Source organism: Artemia franciscana, chromosome 2 (assembly GCF_032884065.1).
Source record: "Artemia franciscana chromosome 2, ASM3288406v1, whole genome shotgun sequence".
In the NCBI taxonomy this organism is placed as follows: Eukaryota; Metazoa; Arthropoda; class Branchiopoda; order Anostraca; family Artemiidae; genus Artemia; species Artemia franciscana.
Genome location: NC_088864.1, coordinates 32,545,752 through 32,567,850, shown reverse-complemented (window position 1 = coordinate 32,567,850; position 22,099 = coordinate 32,545,752). Strand labels below are relative to the sequence as shown.

General features: G+C 33.2%; 1 protein-coding gene across 3 annotated transcripts in view; it reads left to right on the top strand.

Moving 5' to 3' along the window:
* LOC136040253 (monocarboxylate transporter 2-like) overlaps positions 1-22,099 on the top strand; it is a 375,363-nt gene that overhangs the window by 248,604 nt on the left and 104,660 nt on the right. For all 3 annotated transcript variants that reach the window (XM_065724486.1, XM_065724471.1, XM_065724480.1), the window contains 2 exons: positions 810-1,073; positions 17,850-18,040. In XM_065724486.1, the coding sequence (XP_065580558.1) occupies positions 810-1,073; positions 17,850-18,040 (455 nt within the window). The remainder of the gene's footprint in view (positions 1-809; positions 1,074-17,849; positions 18,041-22,099) is intronic.

Below are 22,099 nucleotides of genomic sequence, written 5' to 3'. Positions count from 1 at the left end.
AGATTTAAAACTGCACGGCTTGACTTAACGCTACGATGTCCAGCCATTCCTTTTCCAATGCTATGTATTTCTCTAACTGACTCAACGTTCGGTAGCAAACGTAAACAATAAAGAAAATCCCAGGAATGAAAAGGCAATACACATTTTGTGACATGGCAGCTTTGACCCGGAATCTGGTTTCGCTGACATTTTAAGAAAAAAAGTATACGATTTTGAGACTGGTTAGTCCATGGATTTAATCTTAAATGATGAGCTTTGAGCCAAGCTCTAATTAATGCTCCGGCTCTATAGATAAATTCATGAAAACTAAATTACAACTATTCGTGACAAAATTCTTAGTATTGGCTCTAAATATCACTCAGATTCAAGTTTATGTAAAGATTCATCTTTACCCAGAGCCCGAGCAAAGCTTATATTTGACCTGGCAAAGGTGCGGTATGGCATATATTGAGGGATTGGCGATGGAATAGATGTTTAATCCTTGAAGCCCCGTGACCAAAATCAAAACATGGACATTCTGTTTGTTTTCCCATTGCTCACTGTGATACAAAATAAACTTGCAAGCCCCCTTCTTCACTTTCTAATAACATTTAATTACATCAAATGAACTAAATAAACAAATATCCTCTTGTAAACTAGATTAATCCCCTCCTCCTTGTAAGATTGTATAAAAATTCATTAGAGACAATTAAATTTTTCAATATCCAAATTTCTTACCTGCCTTTTTGAAGCTCTTACTATTTCTCTCATCGTATTCTAAAGTTTGCTTTTCTGTACGTCTATTTACATTCTTTTCTTTTGCTTTACAGTGATGCATCCATGCGAATTATACGAAATGCCTCAAGAAAATGGGTCTTATAATAAAGAAATAACCAAGTGTAATAGCTTTGATAAGCCATGCTATAGGCATGCGGATATGTTTAGACAGTGGACAACTATCAATGGAGCATATGAAAACGGTGGCGGGAAGCGTGATTCTGGAGCTAGGAACGAGGTCAAACATGGCTTACACCGTGGTGGGAGCAGTATCAGTGCTCAAAGTTCAAATACATATAATTCCAATTCCTGTAAAGGTAAAGTCTCATCTTGTTATGAAATAAATTTGAAAAAGGTTTTTCCACAAAACAAGTTTTTCAAAAGAAAGTAAAGAGCTCTATTAAACCAAAAATGTGCAAAAATAAAGTCAAATAATCTTCCAAGCGTAAAACTACCACAAATTACATTCAATAAATAAATGAAACTCAAAAGGAACAGAATTTACGATGAATAACCGAGTCAAACTCAAAACCAGCAAAAATTAACATGACTACTGTTGACAACCCCCATGCCTTCTCAAGACCAGAACATAATTGGTGCTTTACTGAAAATAAAATACATTTTAAATATTTCCACTTTCTGACTTTGATATATTAAAATTTATAAAACTTTAAGGAATAAATACCAGTATATGTCTATTAAACTGATAATCTACGGTCATTTTTTTAAATGCAAATAGTCTCTTTTGACTGGTTCAACATCCCCAAAAACAAGGCCAGTTAGTTTCAACTTCAGACACTAAACTGTCCCTTAGGATATTACTGTTACGCCCTTTTGACAACTTGCATTTAAACGAAGCGTTGTGATGAAATTCACCTCTGCCCCCATCCTAAGAATCCTTGAAAATTTTACTTTCAAAACCCTAAGCATAGCTGTAATAGTAGTCACAGTATTATTATTAGTACTATTCAAAGTAATAGCAGTAGTACTACTTGCATCAGTAATAATAACGCATTGTCTTTACAAGTAGTAGCATTAAAAGTAGTAGTTGAAGTAGAAGTAGTAGCAGAAAAGATAACAGTGGTAGTAGTTTTAGTAGTACCGTGTACATATTGTGTTAGATGTTGATGACTTGTATAAGGTGTTCGGAATGGCATATCCACCGTACACACTGACGTACTAGGTGGATAGAACAATGGGTCGGTAAAGGGCTACTCACGTTGATCAACACTTTTTAAATTGACAACATTTTTACCATTTTGTCTTACGACAATTTCATTTGACATAAAACTATGGTCAGTATTAAGAGTAAGCACAGCGCATATTTATCAAAAGCAGGATGGTTGAGCCGTCTATAATCGGCACCATCTGGTACAGTGAAAATGAGCTGCATCTTTGGAAGCTATTGTCCTAGTGAAGCAGGACGTTGATTTACATCATCCTCTACTTCTCATATTTTCATATAACGTTTGGCAACTCTCCATTAGATTACGTGATATCCTGTAATTTAAAGAGTGTGCGAGGCGCTCTTCAACAGCTTCATCGGGGTCTAAAAAGTACATTTGGCCATATGGGGGTGGGTGGTTCAAAATCACCTTCAGTTGTTTGTGATGAATAAGCCAAACATTATAACTATTGATGGTTCGATCATCGCTTATGTTGAATGAAGGTAGAGCAAAAAATGAATTCAACTTTCGATATCGCTTGTGGAACTTTTCAGGGAGAAAGTGACGTCCTATAAAAATATAAACCAATCCGTTTGGAAACTGTGGAGGTGGTAATGTAATTTGACCATGCAAGCTGCAATCTCAATATGAATTACCTTAGTTTACTACTCTTTCCTTGTGAAAATGGATGGCTCCATAGTGAATACATGCAATGTTGAGTGGTCCCAATATCTTGTAATTAACACTTGCTTAGTTTATTACATCTTTGTAGATTTGTACTGCGTTTTGTGCCAGAGCTTGTTAGGGTCGGAGATTGTGATGACGTTTTTCTTCTAACCTAGCATTGTTTCTTATGTACTATCATTTTGTATTTGTTCTGATTCTTGCTGTCACTTTTCTTCTAACTGAGGCCTACAACTCTTTATTCTTCACTTTCATATTCGACTTGTTCTGGTGCTCGCTGTAACATGTCTTCTAACCACAAGTGTCTTTGCTCTTCACTTTCATATTGGATGCGTTCTGATTCTAGCTGTCACTTGTCTTCTAACCGCAAGGGTATTTGTTCTTCACTTTAATTTTTAATTCGTTTTGAACCTTGTTGTTGCAAGTCAACTTGGCACATTTTCTTTCTTTTTTAGTTTGTTTTTTCATTATTTCACACAATTTGTCACTCCCCTTTGCTTTAGCTGCTCGTATTGGTCTAATCTCATTTAATAGTCCAGCCGTTCGCTTTTACCTATTTTTAACTTATGTTGTTCGTATTGTTTTGTTGGACTCATCATGTTTGATGCTTTAGGTGATTGGACAATTTTTTCCCAACGCATCATCTTTTATAATAATTGTAAATTTGCCTTTTTGGATCGTCCTCTCGTCAAGTTTTCTTATAGCTATACAAACAAAATTCAAAAGGAACAAAGGAACGAGAACAGCTAAAGAAAAAGGCATGGACGGAATAACAGGCACCAAATCATATTGAAATGCAAGCAAAATGAGACTTAAAATTAGAGAATAATAGGATAATTATGGTATTTCAAAATTTAGATATTTCAGAAAAATTAAAGTTGTAGTAGGAATGTGTTAATTTAGCGTCTGTAAGGGATAATCAGGAAGGAATTGATATCACGAAGGAATTTTTTTTTAACTCAACTGAAATTGCTAATTTGCTGCCCTATGACTCGAATCTAAAGAAAACAACGATGATTATGCTAATGCGTATTTTAGACCTTTCAAAGGGCATAGGTATTAGAACGTTCCAAAGTAGGAGGTAATGAAGCACCAAATGAAGAACAAATGAGATATGCGGGTAGAAGACATGTGACAACCAAGATCATAACGAATGCATTGAATTGTAAATGAAATCTGCGGTTAGAAGAGAAGCAACAAGAAGAGAACCAAAACAAGTCCCAGAAAAAAACAAATCTTATAAAATGGAGGATTATTTGATGCATTAACTGGACGAATTAATTGAATTCTTATCTGAATTTCTTAACCCAATTGAAATTGCTGATCTAACACCTCATGACTCAAAACTAAAAAATTGTGAATATAAATGCTCCCTTTAAACGAGCAATCTTGTATTTATTTATGAATGTATATACGTGTGATTTTTTCACGAATCCGAACTGCTAAGGCAAAGGGCATGACAAACTATCTGGTATAATGATGCACGAAAAAAGGGCAAACGAGATGTGTGGCAAGAAGACATGCGGAAAAATTCATTGCTACAAATCTCACATTCTTATACTGGATAATAAGACCTTCGGCTGGGAGAAAAGGGAAGCAAAATCGGGAATCACAACAAGTCGAAGAAGAAAGCAAATCCTGTAAAATTGATTATTCTTTGATACGCTAACAGGAAGGAAGAATTGTATTCTTGCCGGAATTTCTTAGATTGTGGTAATAAATTATTTGAGAATCAAATGTATACAAGCCTGCCGCGTGCATAGTGCCAGGTTCCCGGTAGCCTACTATATATACTATCTTTATAAACGAGCAATAATTGTATATTTGTTTATATTTGTATGTATGTATGTATTTTTTCTTGAAGATGGCTCTATATTTTTTCAAAGTTCGTTTTTTGTTAGATTAAATAAAAAAAACAAGTTTTTTTTAACTGAAAGAAAGGAGCAACATTAAAACTTAAAACGACCAGAAATTACTTCGTATATGAAAGAGCTGCTTCCTCATCAACGCCTCGCTCTTTACGCTAAAGTTTGACTCTTTCTCTCAATTCTTCTTTTTAAAACAGTAAAAAACTTTAGCGTAAAGAGCGGGGCGTTGATGAGGAAGCAGCCTCTTTCATATACGAAGTAATTTCTGGTCGTTTTAAGTTTAATGTTGCTCCTTACTTTCAGTTAAAAAAACTTGTTTTTTTATTTAATTTCAAGACATTTTTGAATCAATACATGTTTTGATTTTGGCTCTCCGCAGAGGAATAATTAAAACAAAATTTGCATTTTTTTTTGGCTAAATGGCTTTCTCATAATTTTGATCGAATGATTTTGAGAAAAAAGAGCGGGGGAGGAAGCCTAGTTGCCCTCTGATTTTTTGGTTAATTAAAAAGGCAACTAGAATTTTTAATTTTTTACGAATATTTTTATTTGTAAAAGATTTACGTAACTTATAAATTAGCTTACGTAAAGAACTTTTGTATTCTCATATTTTTATTACATATATGAGTGGGTTCGTCCCCTTGTCAGATCCTCGCTCTTTACACTAAAGCTTAAATTTTGTCCCAATTCATTAAGAATGACCCCAGAATCACAAAAGCCGTAGAATAAATAGTTGAAATTACTAAAAATACTTTAGCGTAAAGAGCGAGGTATTAGGAGGAGGTGAACCCCTCAAATGGGTAATAATTTCTGTTTGTTTTAAGTTTTAATGCTGCTCCTTACTTCCAGCTGAAAGAACTTTTTCATATTTATTTTTTCATTGTTTATTTTTTAAATAATGCTAGTAAATCCTGCGCTCCCTTCATGGAGATTTTCTTCCCCCATGACAAACTATCGATGGAAAGTTCCCCCAGCATATCCCCCTCTTCTCAACCCCTCCCCCAACCAAAAAAATCCTCCTGAAAACGCCTGTACACTTCCCAATAACCATTACTATATGTAAGCACTGGTCAAAGTTTGTTACTTGTTGCCCCTCCCACGGGGACTGTGGGGGAGTAAGTCGTCCCCAAAGACATAGTTATAAGGTTTTTCGACTACGCTGAATAAAATGGCTATCTCAGAATTTTGATCCGTTGACTTTGGTAAAATAATTAGCGTGGGAGGGGGCCTAGGTGCCCTCCAATTTTTTTGGTCACTTAAAAAGGGCACTAGAACTTTTTATTTCCGTTAGAATGAGCCCTCTTGCAACATTCTAGGACAACTGGGTCGATACGATCACCCATGGGAAAAAAAAAACAACAAATAAACACGCATCCGTGATCTGCCTTCTGGCAAAAAATACAAAATTCCACATTTTTGTAGATAGGAGCTTGAAACTTCTACAGTAGGGTTCTCTGATACGCTGAATCTGATGGTGTGATCGTCAAGATTCTATGACTTCTAGGGGCGTTTCCCCCTATTTTCTAAAATAACGCAAATTTTCTCAGGCTCGTAACTTTTGATGGGTAAGACTAAACTTGATGAAACTTATATATTTAAAATCAGCATTAAAATGCGATTCTTTTGATGTAGGTATTGGTATCAAAATTCCATTTTTTAGAGTTTTGGTTACTATTGAGCCGGGTCGCTCCTTACTACAGGTCGTTACCACGAACTGTTCGATAAAATCCACTCGCTAAGGAATTAAGCTTACAGGTTTGAACGCAATCAGTTTATAATGTCAGTAGGAAGGCCCCAAAACCAAAAATTTGCAATTATTACAAATGATGATTCGATATTTTGACAAGGGATTACTACAATTTAAAAACTTTAAAAAAGAAAACCAAAATTTTCAAGCTTAGTACATATCGTTGTTAGATATCGGGGAAGCTTCAGTAATCAAATATTTTTGAAAAGACAACAGTACGAAAATACATTAGATTCCATAAAGAGCAAAAAACTACTAATTGCAAAAATGTTTCTATACATTTTAACAAGGGATTACAACAATTCAAAACCTTAAAAAAGAAAACGTTTTGAACACAACGAGCTATATAATCTCAGTAAGAAGGCCCAAAAAATGAAAATTTGCCATTATGACAAATGATGATTTTCTATTTTGACACGGGATTACAACAATTCAAAAACCTTAAAAAAGAAAATCAAAAGTTTGAAACTTAGTACATATCTTTGTTAGAAATCAAATTAGCTTCAATAATCAAATATCTTTGAAGAGACTTAGTATGAAAATACGTTAAATTGTGTAAAGAGCAAAAAACTGGTAATTGAAAAATATTTGCATATATTTTAACTAAGGATTACAACAATTTCAAAACCTTAAAAAAGAAAACAAAAAGTTTAAAGCTTAGTAGATAACATTGTTAGAAATCGGACTTGCTTTAATAATCACCCTTGTAGTTAAATCTCAACTTCTAGACTCAATCAAAAACATCTTCCCATGACATAATTTGTCCTCTAAAGTCGATTCTGATGTTTTGAAGACATTTATTAAACCGAACAGAATATTTCTAATGTCAAAATCGAGACGTAGCAATACTAGATAAAACTAAAATTAAACCCTAATTTCTTTGAAAAGACTTCAATATGAAAAGACAGCAAATTGTCTGCGATTTGAAGACAAGCGACAATGAGAATAACTGGTTCGAATAATCGGTAATATCTCTTTACGGTTTTCTTTGACTGGTTTGTCCAGACAGATGCAAAGAAAAGTTCTTACTTATGCCCCCTCCCCTTCCTAAAAAATTTAAGATTTCTGCAATTATCTTTCCAATATCTACTTTTATCTGCATAATTATCCATTTTATAAAGTTGTGTCTCACTCCTAAATGTATGTCCCCTCCAAGGTAAAATCTTGCGTACATGCCTTGTGATCACTTGGATTTTTTGTTATTTCTATCAAATCAAGTTCAAAGTTTGATTCAGAAACATCATAAGAAATCAATGCTGAAAAAAGATTGTGATGCAAACCAAAAATAGACGCAACAAAACACGATTAGGAGCAACGAAGTCCTTAACCACCCTGCAGAAAATAAAGACTAATTGATATTCTCTTATCAATTAGAAAATCGACTTTCTCAAAATTTCACAGAGCTCCATATCGTCTCTATATATAAATTTTTTGAGTCTAAACCAAACACGTAGAAATATTTGCAAAATACGAAAAAAAAAACAAAAAGCAAACGAGCTTGTTTTGAACAGTAAAAAACTTCCAAGCCGGAACCCAGAGGATGTGAGGTGAATAGTCACGGTTCAAGCCATACTTTCTCCGGATGAGGCAACTTTTCCATTTAAGAGGTTTAATTGTTGTTGATGGGGAACTGTGCTTTCATATACTTAAGGTTTTAATTTCATTAACTTGAAAACCTTTTTAATTCTCTCAAGACCTCAATTATGATCAGTTATCAGTAAAACACTGGTTTTTCATAATTCTACAATTTTAGGGAAACATTACGAGTCAGTTTATTTGAAACAATATTGCAAATATATATTTTAGGAAACTGCGAAGCAATAACTAATGTTCATTTTAGGTTTTATCTTTACTCTTTACTTCCATCAGAAAGATTCTCTTTTCGTTTATTTTATAAGTAACTACTTTCAAAATTAATCGATATAATAGATACCATTCCTCAATTAGCTACGAATGGCAATTTTTCTCACAGGCCAGATTTTTCTAAATGCGTTTCTTGATTTTTTGCTACTATAAGCCAGGACTCGTTCTTTACTAGGTAGCTGCTATCCCTGCTACCATGTAATCTGGCTTCAAAGTCAAAAAGTTCGTGGTAACGAACGTTCGTGCCTTTTTTTGTAAGGAGCGACCCGGCTCAATATTAATCGAAACTCTAAAAACAGAATTTTGATACCAATTTCATCAAGTTTAATTTTACCCATCAAAAGTTACGAGCCTTAGAAAATTTGCCTTATTTTCGTAAAAAGGGGGGAAACCCCCCTAAAGTCATAGAATCTGAATGAAAATTATACCATCAATGTGGAATTTTGCATTTTTCGCCAGATGAAAGATCACGAATGTTTTTACGTGTTTGTTTTTTTTCCAGGGTTGATCGTTTCGACCCAGTGGTCCCAGAACGTCGCGAGAGGCCTAATTCTAAAGTAATTTAAAAGTTCTAGTGCCCTTTTAAAGAGATAAAAAAAGTTGGAGGGCAACTAGGCCCCCTCCCTTGCTTTTTTTTCCGAAAGTCACCGGATCAAAATTTGAGATAGCCATTTTGTTGAGCATAGTTGAAAACAAAATAAATATGTCTTTGAGGACGACTTAATCCCCCACAGTCTCTGGGGGAAGGGCTGCAAGCTATGGCCATTGTTTACATATACTATTGGTTATTGACGAAGTGTAATGACGTTTTCAGGGGTATTTTTTCTGGTGGGGGAGGTGTTCGGGGGTTACGTTAGAAGATCTTTCCATGGAAAAACTTATCATGGGGGGAAGAGAATTTCCATGAAGGGGGTGCATTACATATAAATCATTACATATATGGGGGGATACGTCCGCTCTTTAAACAACCTTTGTGTTTCAGGGGTCAATCTTAAAGAATTGGAGCAAAATTCGAACTTTAGTGTAAAGAGCGAGGCATTGACCAGTGGGCAAATTCCCTCATATACGTAATAAAAACATACGAATATAAAAGCTCATTACATAAGTTAATTTATAAGTAACGTATATTTATTACTAATAACAACCTTCGTAAATAAAATTAAAAGTTAGTGGCCTTTTTAAGTAAACAAAAAATTAGAGGGCAACTAGGCCCCCTCCCCAACCCATTTTTTCTCGAAATCATCCGAAAAAAAATCATCCAAAAAAGTAAAACTAATATGCAAAGTTCGTTTTAATTATTCATATGCGGTGAGCCAAAATCAAATCTTCATTAATTCAAAAACTTTCAGAAATTAAATAAAAGAAAAAAGATTTTTTTTTACTGAAAATAAGGAAAAGATTAGAACTTAAAACAAACACAAATCATTACGTATATAAGGGGGGTCGTCCCCTCCTCAATACCTTACTCTTTACGCTAAAGTGTATTTAGTAATTTCAAAAGAGCTATTTATTCTAATTAAATGGTCTTTGTGGTTCAGGGGTCATTTTTAAAGAATTGGAACAAAATTCAAAACTTTAGTGTAAAGAGCGAGGTATTGACGAGGGGAAGAACCTACCTCCATATTATATGTAATAAAAATATACGAATGTACAAGTTCGTTACGTAAGTTAATTTGTAAGTTACATATATTTATTACAAATAAAAGCGTCTGTAAATAACGTTAAAAGCTCTAGTGGCTTTTTAAGTAGCCCGAAAATTTGGAAGGTAACTAGGCCCCCTCCCCCGCCTCTTTTTACTCAAAATCGCCCGATCAAAACTTTGAAAAAGCCATTTAGCCAAAAAAAGTAAAGTTAATATGCAAATTTAGTTTGAAATATTCTTGTACGGTGATCTAAAATCAGTACCTGCATTTATTCAAAAATGTTCAGAAATTAAATAATAAAAAAATCTTTTTTAACTGAAAGTAAGGAACGATATTAAAACTTAAAAGGAGCTGAAATTATTCCGCATATGATAGGGACTGTCCCCTCCTCAACGCCCCACTCTTTACACTAAAGCTTAACTCTTTCTCACAATTCTACTTTTCAAAACAATAAAAAAAACGTTAGCGTAAAGAGCGAGGTATTGAGGAGGGGACAGTCCCTTTCATATACAGAATAATTTCTGCTCATTTTAAGTTTTAATGTCGCTTCTTACTTTCATTTAAAAAACTTTTTTTTTATTATTTACTAGCTGGATAGGTCAGTCACAAAATGATTATAGCTATAGTGAGAATAATAATCATACAAGCCTGTCGCGTGAAAAGTATAAGGGACTAAGTGAAGCTCGGTTTCCTACGATTGTTTCTAGGAAAAATAAAATATGATAAAGTTATGATTTTGTTGAGGGTAAACAAGAAAGAGGAATTGAATTCTCGCCAGAATTTTTTAATTAAGTTGAAATTGCTGAAGTATCACCTCTATATCCTTGTGAGCAATATTAATTTTTGTGCAATTAAATTACTGGTCAATCTAGGAGATTTTCCAAAGAAGAACAATCTCCAAGTTTAACTTAAAACAGAGAATTCGACAGCACTCAAGTAGAAAATGTAACTGGTCATTGTAAGTTAAAAAATAAGCCCTTACCTATTAAAGATATTTTACGGCTTCTTTAGCTAGATAGCCTTGGTTATTGAGACCCGAGAGGCATCTCTTGTTCTTGGTCTATAATTTCTAGGTGGTAGTTATTTTCCTCAAAGACAGCCATTAAGGCTCATTTGAAAAATCGTTGAGTACCAATTAGAGTAAATTTATGCAGCAAAATACAAGCAATAAAGGTTCAGTATTTTCACGACGTCCCACAAAAACCCGAAAACTAGCTTCCGCTGGTACCTCGAGATATAATTTTCTTTTCATTTTTAATGTCATGGGTTTTTCTCGAGAAACACAGTCTTACTGCAAACACAATTTTTTTTCCTTTTTTTTTTTCATTGATTTTGATTTTCATTATTGGAAACTTGGCAATGGTTCGACTTATTGTATGGTATTTTATTTTCCTTCCAGGAACTTACTATCAAGATACCAAGCATTTAACTGTCTTTCGTTTTAATGTAATTCAAAAAAAAAAGTTTTTTTTTAACCGAAAGTAAGTAGCCACATTAAAACTTAAAATCAACAGAAATTACTCCGTGTTTGAAAGGGGCTGCTCCCTTCTCAACGCCCCGCTCTTTACGCTAAAGTTTGACTCTTTCTCTCAATTCTACTTTATTAAACAGTAAAACACTTTAGCGTAAAGAGCGGGGCGTTGAGAAGGGAGCAGCCCCTTTCATACACGGAGTAATTTCTGTTCTTTTTAAGTTTTAATGTGGCTCCTTAATTTCAGACAAAAAGAACTAGTTTTTTTTTATTTAATTTCTGAATGTTTTTGAATTAATGCATATTTGATTTTGACTCTACGCAAATGGAGCAGCATTACGCAAAGCGAAATTTGCGTATTGTTTTTTTTTGTTGCTAAATGGCTTTCTCTTAGTTTTGATCAGACGATTTTGAGAAAAAGGGTGGGGGAGGATGCCTAGTTGTCCTCCAATTTTTCGGATACTTGAAAAGGCAACTAGAACTTTAAATTTTAACGAACGTTTTTATTAGTAAAAAATATACGTAACTTAAGAATTAACTCACTTAACGAACTTTTATATTCTTATATTTTTGTTATGTATGTGAGGGGGTTTGTCCCCTTGTTAATACCTCAGTCTTTACATTAAAGCTTAAATTTTTTCCCAACTCTATAAGAATGACCCCTTAATCAGAAAGGCAGTAAAATAAATTGTTGAAATTACTAAAAATACTTTAGCGTAAAGAGCGAGGTATTTAGGAGGAGACGAAACCCTCATATGCGTAATAATCTCTGTTCGTTTTAAGTTTTAATGCTGCTCCTTACTTTTAGCTGAAAAAACTTTTTCATGTTTATTTTTTCATTGTTTTTTTATGATAATGCTAGAAAATCCTGTACCCCCTTCATTGAATTTCTCTTCTCCCATGACATATTCCTCAAAAGAAAAATACTCCCACACAGCCCCCTCCCTTCAATAACCCCCCAACCCCCCCCCCCCCCCAAACCAAATAATCCCCCTGAAAAACGTTTGTACACTTCCCAATAACCATTATTGTATATAAACAATGGTCAAAGCTTGTAACTTGCAGCCCCTCCCCTGGGGACTGTGGGGGAGTAAGTCATCCTAAAGACATATGTATTATGATTGTCGACTATGCTGAACAAAATGGCTGTCTCAAAATTTTTTATCCGATGACTTTGGGAAAAAATGAGCGTGGTAGGGGGCCTAGTTGCCCTCCAATTTTTTGGCTAGTAAAAGGACACTAGAACTTTTAATTTCCGTTAGATTGAGCCCTCTTGCGACATTCTAGGACCACTCGGCCGAAACGATGACCCCTAAAAAAAAAAACACACGGACCCGTCTTCTGGCAAAAAATGCGAAGTTCCACATTTTTGTAGATAGGAGCTTGAAACTTTAATAGTAGGGCTCTCTGATGCGATGGTGTGATTTTCGTTAAGATTCTGTGACTTTTAGGGGGTGTTTCCCCTATTTTCCAAAATAAGGCAAATTTTCTCAGGCTCGTAACTTTTGATGACAAAGACTAAATTTAATGAAACATATATATTTAAAATCAGCATAAAAAGCCGATTCTTTTGATGTATTTTTTAGTATCCAAAGCCAAAGAGGTGAAAAAAAAATTAAGATGACCGTACTGACAGTGACAAAAATGAGAATCTCAACCTGTCCAAATCTCGTCCGATGCTGGTAAGTGTGGCAATTTTACCAACTCTATTTCTAAATTAGGGGAAAAGATGAATAAAATAATGGATATGATAATATAAACCAAAATAGATGAATACCGATAGAACATTTACTGCTATTTGTATAAACCAAAGCATAAACCAAAATAGATGAATACCGATAGAACATTTACTGTTATTTTGATCCTCTTCATTAATTACAGGGGTATACCAAATAACAGTATTAAGTGATTCTATTGAAGCTGTAGCATTCACTTGCAGCTATTAGTCGAAACCAAGGAACTTAGTAGTAAGTGATTGGAAGACTGCCATCTAGTGTAACCAACAGTTCGTGGTAACGAATTGTAAGTAAAGAGCAACAAGGCTCAATAGTAAAAGAAACTCTAAAAAAAGGAATTTTGAAACCAATAGATATATCAAAAGAATTAGCTTAATTTGCTGATTCTAAATATATAAGTTTCATTAAGTTTTGTCTTACAGATTCATCATCAGATTCAGCGTAAGAGAAAACTGTAGTGGTTTCAAGCTCCTATCTGCAAAAATGTGGAATTTTGCTGTTTTTTTTGCGAGAAGAAAGTTCACGGAAGCGTGTTTATTTGTTTGTTTGTTTTTCCCAGGGGTGATCATGTCGACTCAATGGCCCCAGAAGATTGTGAGAGGTCTCATTCGAATAGAAATTAAAATTTCTAGTGGCCTTTTTAAGTGACCGAAAGATTGAAGGGCAACCTGGCTCCCTCCCTCCCCTTTTTTTCCCAAAGTTGCTTAATCAATATTTTGAGACAGTCACTATGCTCATCATAGCTCAAAGCCCCAATAACTATGCCTTTGGATTTACCACGATCCCTCCCCCCACAACCCCAGGGAAAATGTCTTTAAGTCATAAGATTCGCCCATTTTTTAAGTATTTGTTATTGTAAAGTATGTATACATTTTCGGGTGGGGGAAATATTTTGCTGGGGGTTTTTCCACGGGGGATGTTTCTATGGAGAGGGCAGTTTCAAGGAGGTTAACTTGACAGGGGAAATTATACACTGGGGCAATTTGCCAGGATTCCTATACAAAATTCTTTTTAAATGCTTTGCTTTCTCTTTTCCGTGTCAATCTTATGCGTGGAGTTGTTAAGGGTGATTGTCCGGGGTAAATTTTCACATTTATTGAATTGTCTAGAGGATATTTCCATGGGGAGGGGAATTTCTCTGTGGAGGCTGGGCCAGATTTATTGGCATGACTTAAAAAATCAGAAATTAAATAAGAAAAACAAGTTTTTTTAACTGAACGACTCGTGAAACACAAGGGTCGTTTAATTAGAACAATAGGAAGTTTTTTTAGAAGTACTTAAAGAATTTAGTGTAAAGAGCGAGATGTTGAGCGGGAAGCAATTCCCTTCATACATGTAATAATTTCTGTTTGTTTTAAGTTATAATGTTGCTTCTTACTTTCAGCTGAAAAAACTTTTTTTTTAATTTCATATTAAATAGGTCAGTTTAACTATTGCATTGAAGTGCCAAAGCACAGCTAGCTAAAGCAAGTAAGTGACGGCACTATATATATATATATATATATATATATATATATATATATATATATATATATATATATATATATATATATATATATATATATATATATAACAGTTTTTGCTCCTAATCCAATTTGATATCTTTTCAATGCTGTTGCTTTTCGAAGATATTAAATTTTTTAAGTTTTTAAAAGCAACAGCATGAAAAGATATCAAATTAGCTTAGGAGCAAAATCTGTTAATCTAGATAACTTCGAAGACCACACTGCCTTTCCATGACGAAAGTAAAACAGTTCAAAATAGGGATGATACCTTTTTATTGACAGTGAAATATAAAATTATTTAACTGGATATTTCGAACACATATACAGTGTTCATCATCAGCAGTAAAACTTGAGTTTTACTGCTGATGATGAACACTGTATATGTGTTCGAAATCTCCAGTTAAATAATTTTATATTTCACTGTCAATAAAAAGGTATCATCCCTATTTTGAACTGTTTTACTTTCTGTTAATCTATATATATATATATATATATATATATATATATATATATATATATATATATATATATATATATATGTATATGTATATATATATATATATATATATATATATATAAATATATATATATATATATATATATATATATATATATATATATATATATATATATATATATATATATATATATATATATATATATAGATAGATAGATTAATAGTTTTTGCTCCTAAGCCAATTTGATATCTTTTCATGCTGTTGCCTTTCGAAGATATTAAATTTTTTAAGTAAGTCCAATTTCTAACCCCGATTGTCTGCTAAGTTTCAAACTTTTGGTTTTCCTTTTTAAGGTTTTTTAATTGTTGTAATCCCTTGTTAAAATAGATACAAATATTTTTGAAATTACCAGTTTTTGCTCTATAAGCCGATTCGATGTCTTTTCATACTGTATCTTTTCGAATAAATTGAATTATTGAAGCAAGTCCAATTTCTAATACAGATTGTCTTCTGAGCTTCAAACTTTTGGTTTTTCTTTTTTAAGATTTTGAATTGTTGTAATCATAATCCCTTTAAATAATATATACAACTTTTTTTGCAGTTACCAGTTTTTGCTTTTTAAGCAATTTAATGTAAACTTCTCCATGCATGAAACTTTTAAATTTTTCCAAATAAGTGGGACAATTTTGACAACGTCATTGCAACACTGATATATACAAAATGACGTCGCTAACATGAACATTTTTTCCAAATTAAGGCTCTTAATGAATTTTTTCAGACTTATGACTTATCTAGATCGTTTTTTTACGCTAGAATGTCGCAGACCACAAATTCGCTCGAAAAAATATGGAGCCATTTTCTTGAAAAAAATAAATACATAAATACATATATAAACGTTGCTCACTTATAAAGATAGTACATATATATTATATATATATATATATATATATATATATATATATATATATATATAAAAAATAAGTTGTCTGTGTGTGGATCTGTGGATGGATCAGGTGACGTCATGTTTCGGCTGACGTCATGAAATTAGTTGCCATCATTTTTGTTATGACGATGCTTAGTATATTGTAAAACACATTAATTTGGTTAATAATATACCATTTAAAACACCAAAATGAACATGCTGGAGTAGTCACTCGGTGAGAGAGGGTGTCAGAACGGAGAATGAAGGTCCCAGGTTCAAATCCTGGTTAGGCTAAAAAAGGTAAAAAACTAAAAACTAAAAAAAAACTAAAAAAGGCAAAAATTACAAAAAAAAACTAAAAAAACTAAAAAAACTAAAAAACTAAAAACAAAAAAAAAACTTAAAAAAAGGAAAAAACTGAAAAATAGAAGAGAAAAAGAAAACTAATAAAATTAAGAATAAAAATAAAAAAAAATAAAAAAGATAAAAACTAAAAAAAAAGTAAAAAGAAAAAACGAAAAAAAACTAAAAAAGCTAAAAAAAAAGGTAAAAACCAATAAAAAACTAAAAAGAAAAAAAGGAAAAAAACTAAAAAAAATTTTCATATAAAAAACTAAAAAAAACTAAAAAAGGTAAAAACTAAAAGAACTAAAAAAGAAAAAAAAACTAAAAAAAGGAAAAAAACTGAAAAATAAAGGAGAAAAAGAAAACTAAAAAAATATAAATAAAAATAAAAAAACTAAAAAGATAAAAACTTCAAAAAAAACTAAAAAAAAAAAGAAAAAAACTAAAAAACCTAAAAAAAAAGGTCATAACCAATAAAAAAAACTAAAAGGAAAAAAAAGAAAGACCGGGATGCAGGGACACAACTACAACGGTGACGCCGGGGGCACAGGGGGGACATAAATGACGACGGGGACGCAGGCAATGTTCGATTAGCAATCACCATCAACAAAGCTCAAGGAGCAACAAAGCTCACCATCAAACAAAGACGAACGGGACGCTCAAAGAGAAATTACAGACTGGAACACTGGGACACAAATGACGACCGGGATACTGGGAATATAAATGACGACCGGGACACAGGGAATGTTCAATTAGCAATCACCATCAACAAAGCTCAAGGGCAATCATTAGAATCATGACCGGGACACAGGGAATATAAATGACACAGGGACACAACTACAACGGGGACGCCGGGGGGCACAGGGGGATATAAATGACGACCGGGACACCGGGACACAAGGAATATAAATGACGCCCGGGACACTCAAAGAGAAATCACAGACTGGGACACCGGGACACAAATGACGACCGGGACACAGGGAATATAAATGACGACTGGGACACAGGGACATAACTACAAAGGGGACGCCGGGGTGCACAGGGGGATATATAAATGACGATGGCGACTCAGGGAATGGTCGATTAGCAATCACCATCAACAAAGCTCAATGGCAATCATTAGAATCATGAGGTATAGATCTGAATACGGATTGTTTTCCCATGGACCATTATATGTTGCATGTTCAAGAGTCGGTAAACCTGACAATCTATTTATATGCACAGACAATGGGACAGTAAAGAATGTTGTATATTCGCAAGTTTTACGTAGTTAAAAACATATATATATATATATATATATATATATATATATATGTATATATATATATATATATATATATATATATATATATATCTATCTATATTCACAGGTGGGACATAGGGACACAACTACAATGGCGCGTAACTAATATGGCGCGTAACGACTTACGCGCGCGGGGGGGCTTGGGGGGGGCGCGAAGTGCCCCCACCAACTAGGTGTTGGGGTGGCGCGAAGCGCCACCCCAACAGCTACTATATATATATATATATATATATATATATATATATATATATATATATATATATATATATATATATATATATATATATGTATATATATACATATGTTTCTTTGTTTATTTTTTTGAATTTTTTAAATATAATTTTTGGTTCTGTTACAGTTGGTAAATAGAGCATTTTTATAGGACCTAGGGGTATAATTCGGTGGGCACGACTGGAAGAGCCACCATTCGGTGACGACATTGAAGATGACTCAAAAGGCCTTGGCACCCCTGGACTTGATGAAAAGGAACTTTGGAGCTTACATAGGGCATTACCCGGGTTGAGAAGACATGACCCTAAAACGACGACCATTCGTCAGCATTACTATCCAGAGGTATGTTTTTTTGTATATATCACTGGATTATATTTGCTGTTCTCTTAGAGGGAGAGAAGAGAGAAAGAGAGAGGCTACACGGCAGGCTTTTGTATATTGATTCCAATTATCACTTTTCTTCCAACCGAGGCAGTTGTCCCGATGAAGCAACTTGCTAATTTGTATCATCCTCCATTTCTCGCATATACATAAAACCTCTGGCATAGTTATTTTGTGTGTTTCAATTTTTCTTCAAAGAGGTCTCTTTGGTTACGAGAGATCCCATAAGTTGAAGGTTTCTGAAAGTCGTTCTTCAACAGCTTCATCGGGGTCCAAAAAGTGTACATTTGACCATTTGAAGGAGGTTCAAACTCGCCTTCAGGTGTTTGTGGTGTATGTTTGTAAGTCAGATATGTTTTAAACGTGAATGTTCTTATTTCTGAAAACTTAAATCCAAGTTTATGAAATACACAAATATTATTAATAACATCTTACGTGTTTTAAACATGTCGTTTTTTTTCTGAAAACTAAACCCAAGCTATTAAATGCTCAAATATTATTAATGAAATAAGATGTTATATAAACGTGGACGTTCTTATTTGTGAAACTAATCCCAAGTATATTATATACCAAAATTTTAATGATAAAATATGAAAGCTAAAACCTAAGTATTATATATACTCAAATACTGTTGATAAAATCAGATGTATTTTAAACGTTAATACTCTTATTCGTAAAACTAAAACCCGAGCTTATTAAATACTCAAATATTATTAATAAAACCAGATGTATTTCAAACGTAGATTTCTCATTTCTAAACACTAAGACACAAGTTTATATAAAAACTGAAATATCATTAATAAATAAGATGAATTTAAAACTTGGATAGTCTTAATTCTGAAAACTAAAACTCAAATTTATTAAATACACAAATATTATCATTAAAATAAGATATGTTTTAAACGTAGATGTTTATATTTCTGAAAACTAAAACCCAATTTTACTAAATACTCAAATATTATGTAGCTTAAGCGAGGATTTTCTTATTTCTGAAAACTAAGACCCAAGTTTACAAGATATTCAAGTACTATAAATAAAATGAAATTTGTTTTTTACTATCCAAATTGCTGCCATCTTGCCACAACCAGGGTACTCGGAGCCAACCTGCCGCACCCCAGGCACCTAGAGTAAACGTATTTTCTAACCTGGATCATATTATGTTTACTGTTTTTTAAGCTAGATTTTTCTGAATTCAATAAGCGTTCCAGCAATTGGAGCAGTAGAAAGATCTTTTTTTATTAATAATATTTGTATTTTAAAAACTTTGGGTTTAGTTTTCAGAAATAAAAACATTACGTTTATTATAATCTGAGTTTATTAATAATATAGATATATGAATATTAGAAAAATATGGGTTTTAGTTGTCAGATATATGAACACAGACGGTTAAAATACATCTGATTTTATCAATAGTTTTTGAATAATTAATAAACATAGGATCTAGTATTCAGAAACGAGAACACTAACGTTTAAAACACATTATAGTTTATTAATAATATTTGAGTACTAAATAAGCTTGGGTTTAGTTTTCAGAAATAAGAACATCCACGTTTAAAAAACTTTTGATTTTAATAAATATAGTAAATTAATACAATATAGGAAAAATAAAACTAAATAATTATCAAACAGTTCGTGGTAACGAACTTAAGGAGCGACCGGGCTCAATAGTAAACGAAACTCTAAAAAACGGAATTTCGATGCTAAAAGATATATCAAAAGAATCAAATTTTTATGCTGATTTTAAATATATAAGTTTCATCAAATTTAGTCTTTGTCATCAGAAGTTACGACCCTGAGAAAATTTGCCTTAGTTTAGAAAATAGGGGGTAACATCCCCTAAAAGTCATAGGATCTTAACGAAAATCGCACCATCGGATTCAGCGTATCAGAGAACCCTATAGAAAAAATTTCAAGGTCCAATCTACAAAAATGTGGAATTTCGCATTTTCTGCCAGAAGACAAATCACGGGTGCGTGTTTATTTGTTTTTTTGTTTTGTTTTTTTTTTCCCAGGGGTCATCGTATCGACCAAGTGGTTCTATAATGTTGCAAGAGAGCTCATTCTAACGGAAATGAAAAGTTCTAGTGCCCTTTTTAAGTGACCAAAAAATTGGAGGGCACCTAGGCCCCCTCCCACGCTCATTTTTTTACGAAAGTCAACAGATCAAAATTTTGAGATAGCCATTTTGTTCCGCATAGTCTAAAACCATAATAACTATGTCTTTGGGGATGACTTACCCCCCACAGTCCCTGGGAGATGGGCTGCAAGTTACAAACTTTGGTCAATGTTTACATATAGTAATGGTTACTGGGAAGTGTACCGACGTTATCAGGGGGATTTTTTTGGTTTGGGTGTGGGGTTCAGGGGAGGGGGCTATATGGGAGGATCTTTTCTTGGAGAAATATTTCATGGGGGAAGAGAAATTCAATCAAAAGGGCGCAGGACCTTCTAGCATTACTATAAAAAAACGAACAATGAAAATATAAACATGAAAAAGTTTTTTTCAATTGAAAGTAACGAGAAGCATCAAAACCTAAAACGAACAGAGATTATTACGCATATGAGGGGTTCTAAAAATACTTTAGCATAAAGAGCGATGTATTTAGGAGGAGATAAATACTTCACTCTTTATGCTAAAAATTTTTTAAGTAATTTCAACTATTTATTCTACGGCCTTTCTGATTCAGGGGTAATTCTTAAAGAATTGGGACAAAACAAGATTTAATGTGAAGAGCGAGGTATTAACGAGGGGATCAACCCCCTCATATATATAATCAAAAATACAAGAATATAAAAGTTTGTTACGTTAGTTAATTCTTAAGTTGCGTATTTTTTTACTAATTAAAACGTTCGTTAAAAGTTAAAAGTTTTAGTTGCTTTTTTAAGTAACCGAAAAATTGGAAGACAACTAGGCCTCCTTCCCCACCCCTTATTTCTCAAAATCGTCTGATCAAAACTAAGAGAAAGCCATTTAACCAAAAAAAGAATTAATATGCAAATTTCATTTTAATAATTTATGTACGGAGAGCCAAAATCAGACATGTATTAATTCAAAAACTTTCAGAAATTAAATAAAAAAAAACAAGTTTTTTGAAATGAAAGTAAGGAGCGACATTAAAAACTTAAAACGAACAGAAATTACTCCTTATATGAAAGGGGTTTTTCCTCCTTGACGCCCCGCTCCTTGCGCTAAAGTTTGATTCTTTCTCGCAACTCTACTTTTTAAAACAATAAAAAACTTTAGCGCAAGGAGCGGGGCGACGAGGAGGAAAAACCCCTTTCATATAAGGAGTAATTTCTGTTCGTTTTAAGTTTTAATGTCGCTCCTTACTTTCATTTCAAAAAACTTGTTTTTTTTAATTTAATATTTTACTAAACTTAAAATGTTCCGGAATGTTTGATTAATTTTTGCTGCGCTGAAAATAATTCGCTTACTTCAAATGCTAGTGATTGATAAGCCAACATAACACAAAATGTTGATACAGCATTGGTTTGGTCCTTTTATTTGGTTGTTTTTGGTTATAGATTTTATAGTTTTCGTTTTAATTAGTTATGTTTTAGATTATTTCTATCTTTAGTGCAGAAAATGCCTAAATTAATACAGATGAAATATATGTCGTGGTTATCGTCCTTTCTTTTCTCTCTATTGGGCGATAGACCCGTTGTTTTTGGTTGTTTTTTTTTCTTGAGATTTTTCTCTCTTTGCCAAAATAAGGTACGCCAGTTTGGCTTGAGATTTTTTGAAGAAGAAAACATCAGCGAATCAAACAGTTCGTGGTAACGATCAAACTGTTCGTGGTAACGAACTGTAGGCTCATTTGTAACCGAAACTCTAAAATATGATACAAATAGTTACATCAAAAGAATCGCATTATAATGCTGATTTTATATATATATATATATATATATATATATATATATATATACTAGCTGTTGGGGTGGCGCTTCGCGCCACCCCAACACCTAGTTGGTGGGGGCGCTTCGCGCCCCCCCCAAGCCCCCCCGCGCGCGTAAGTCGTT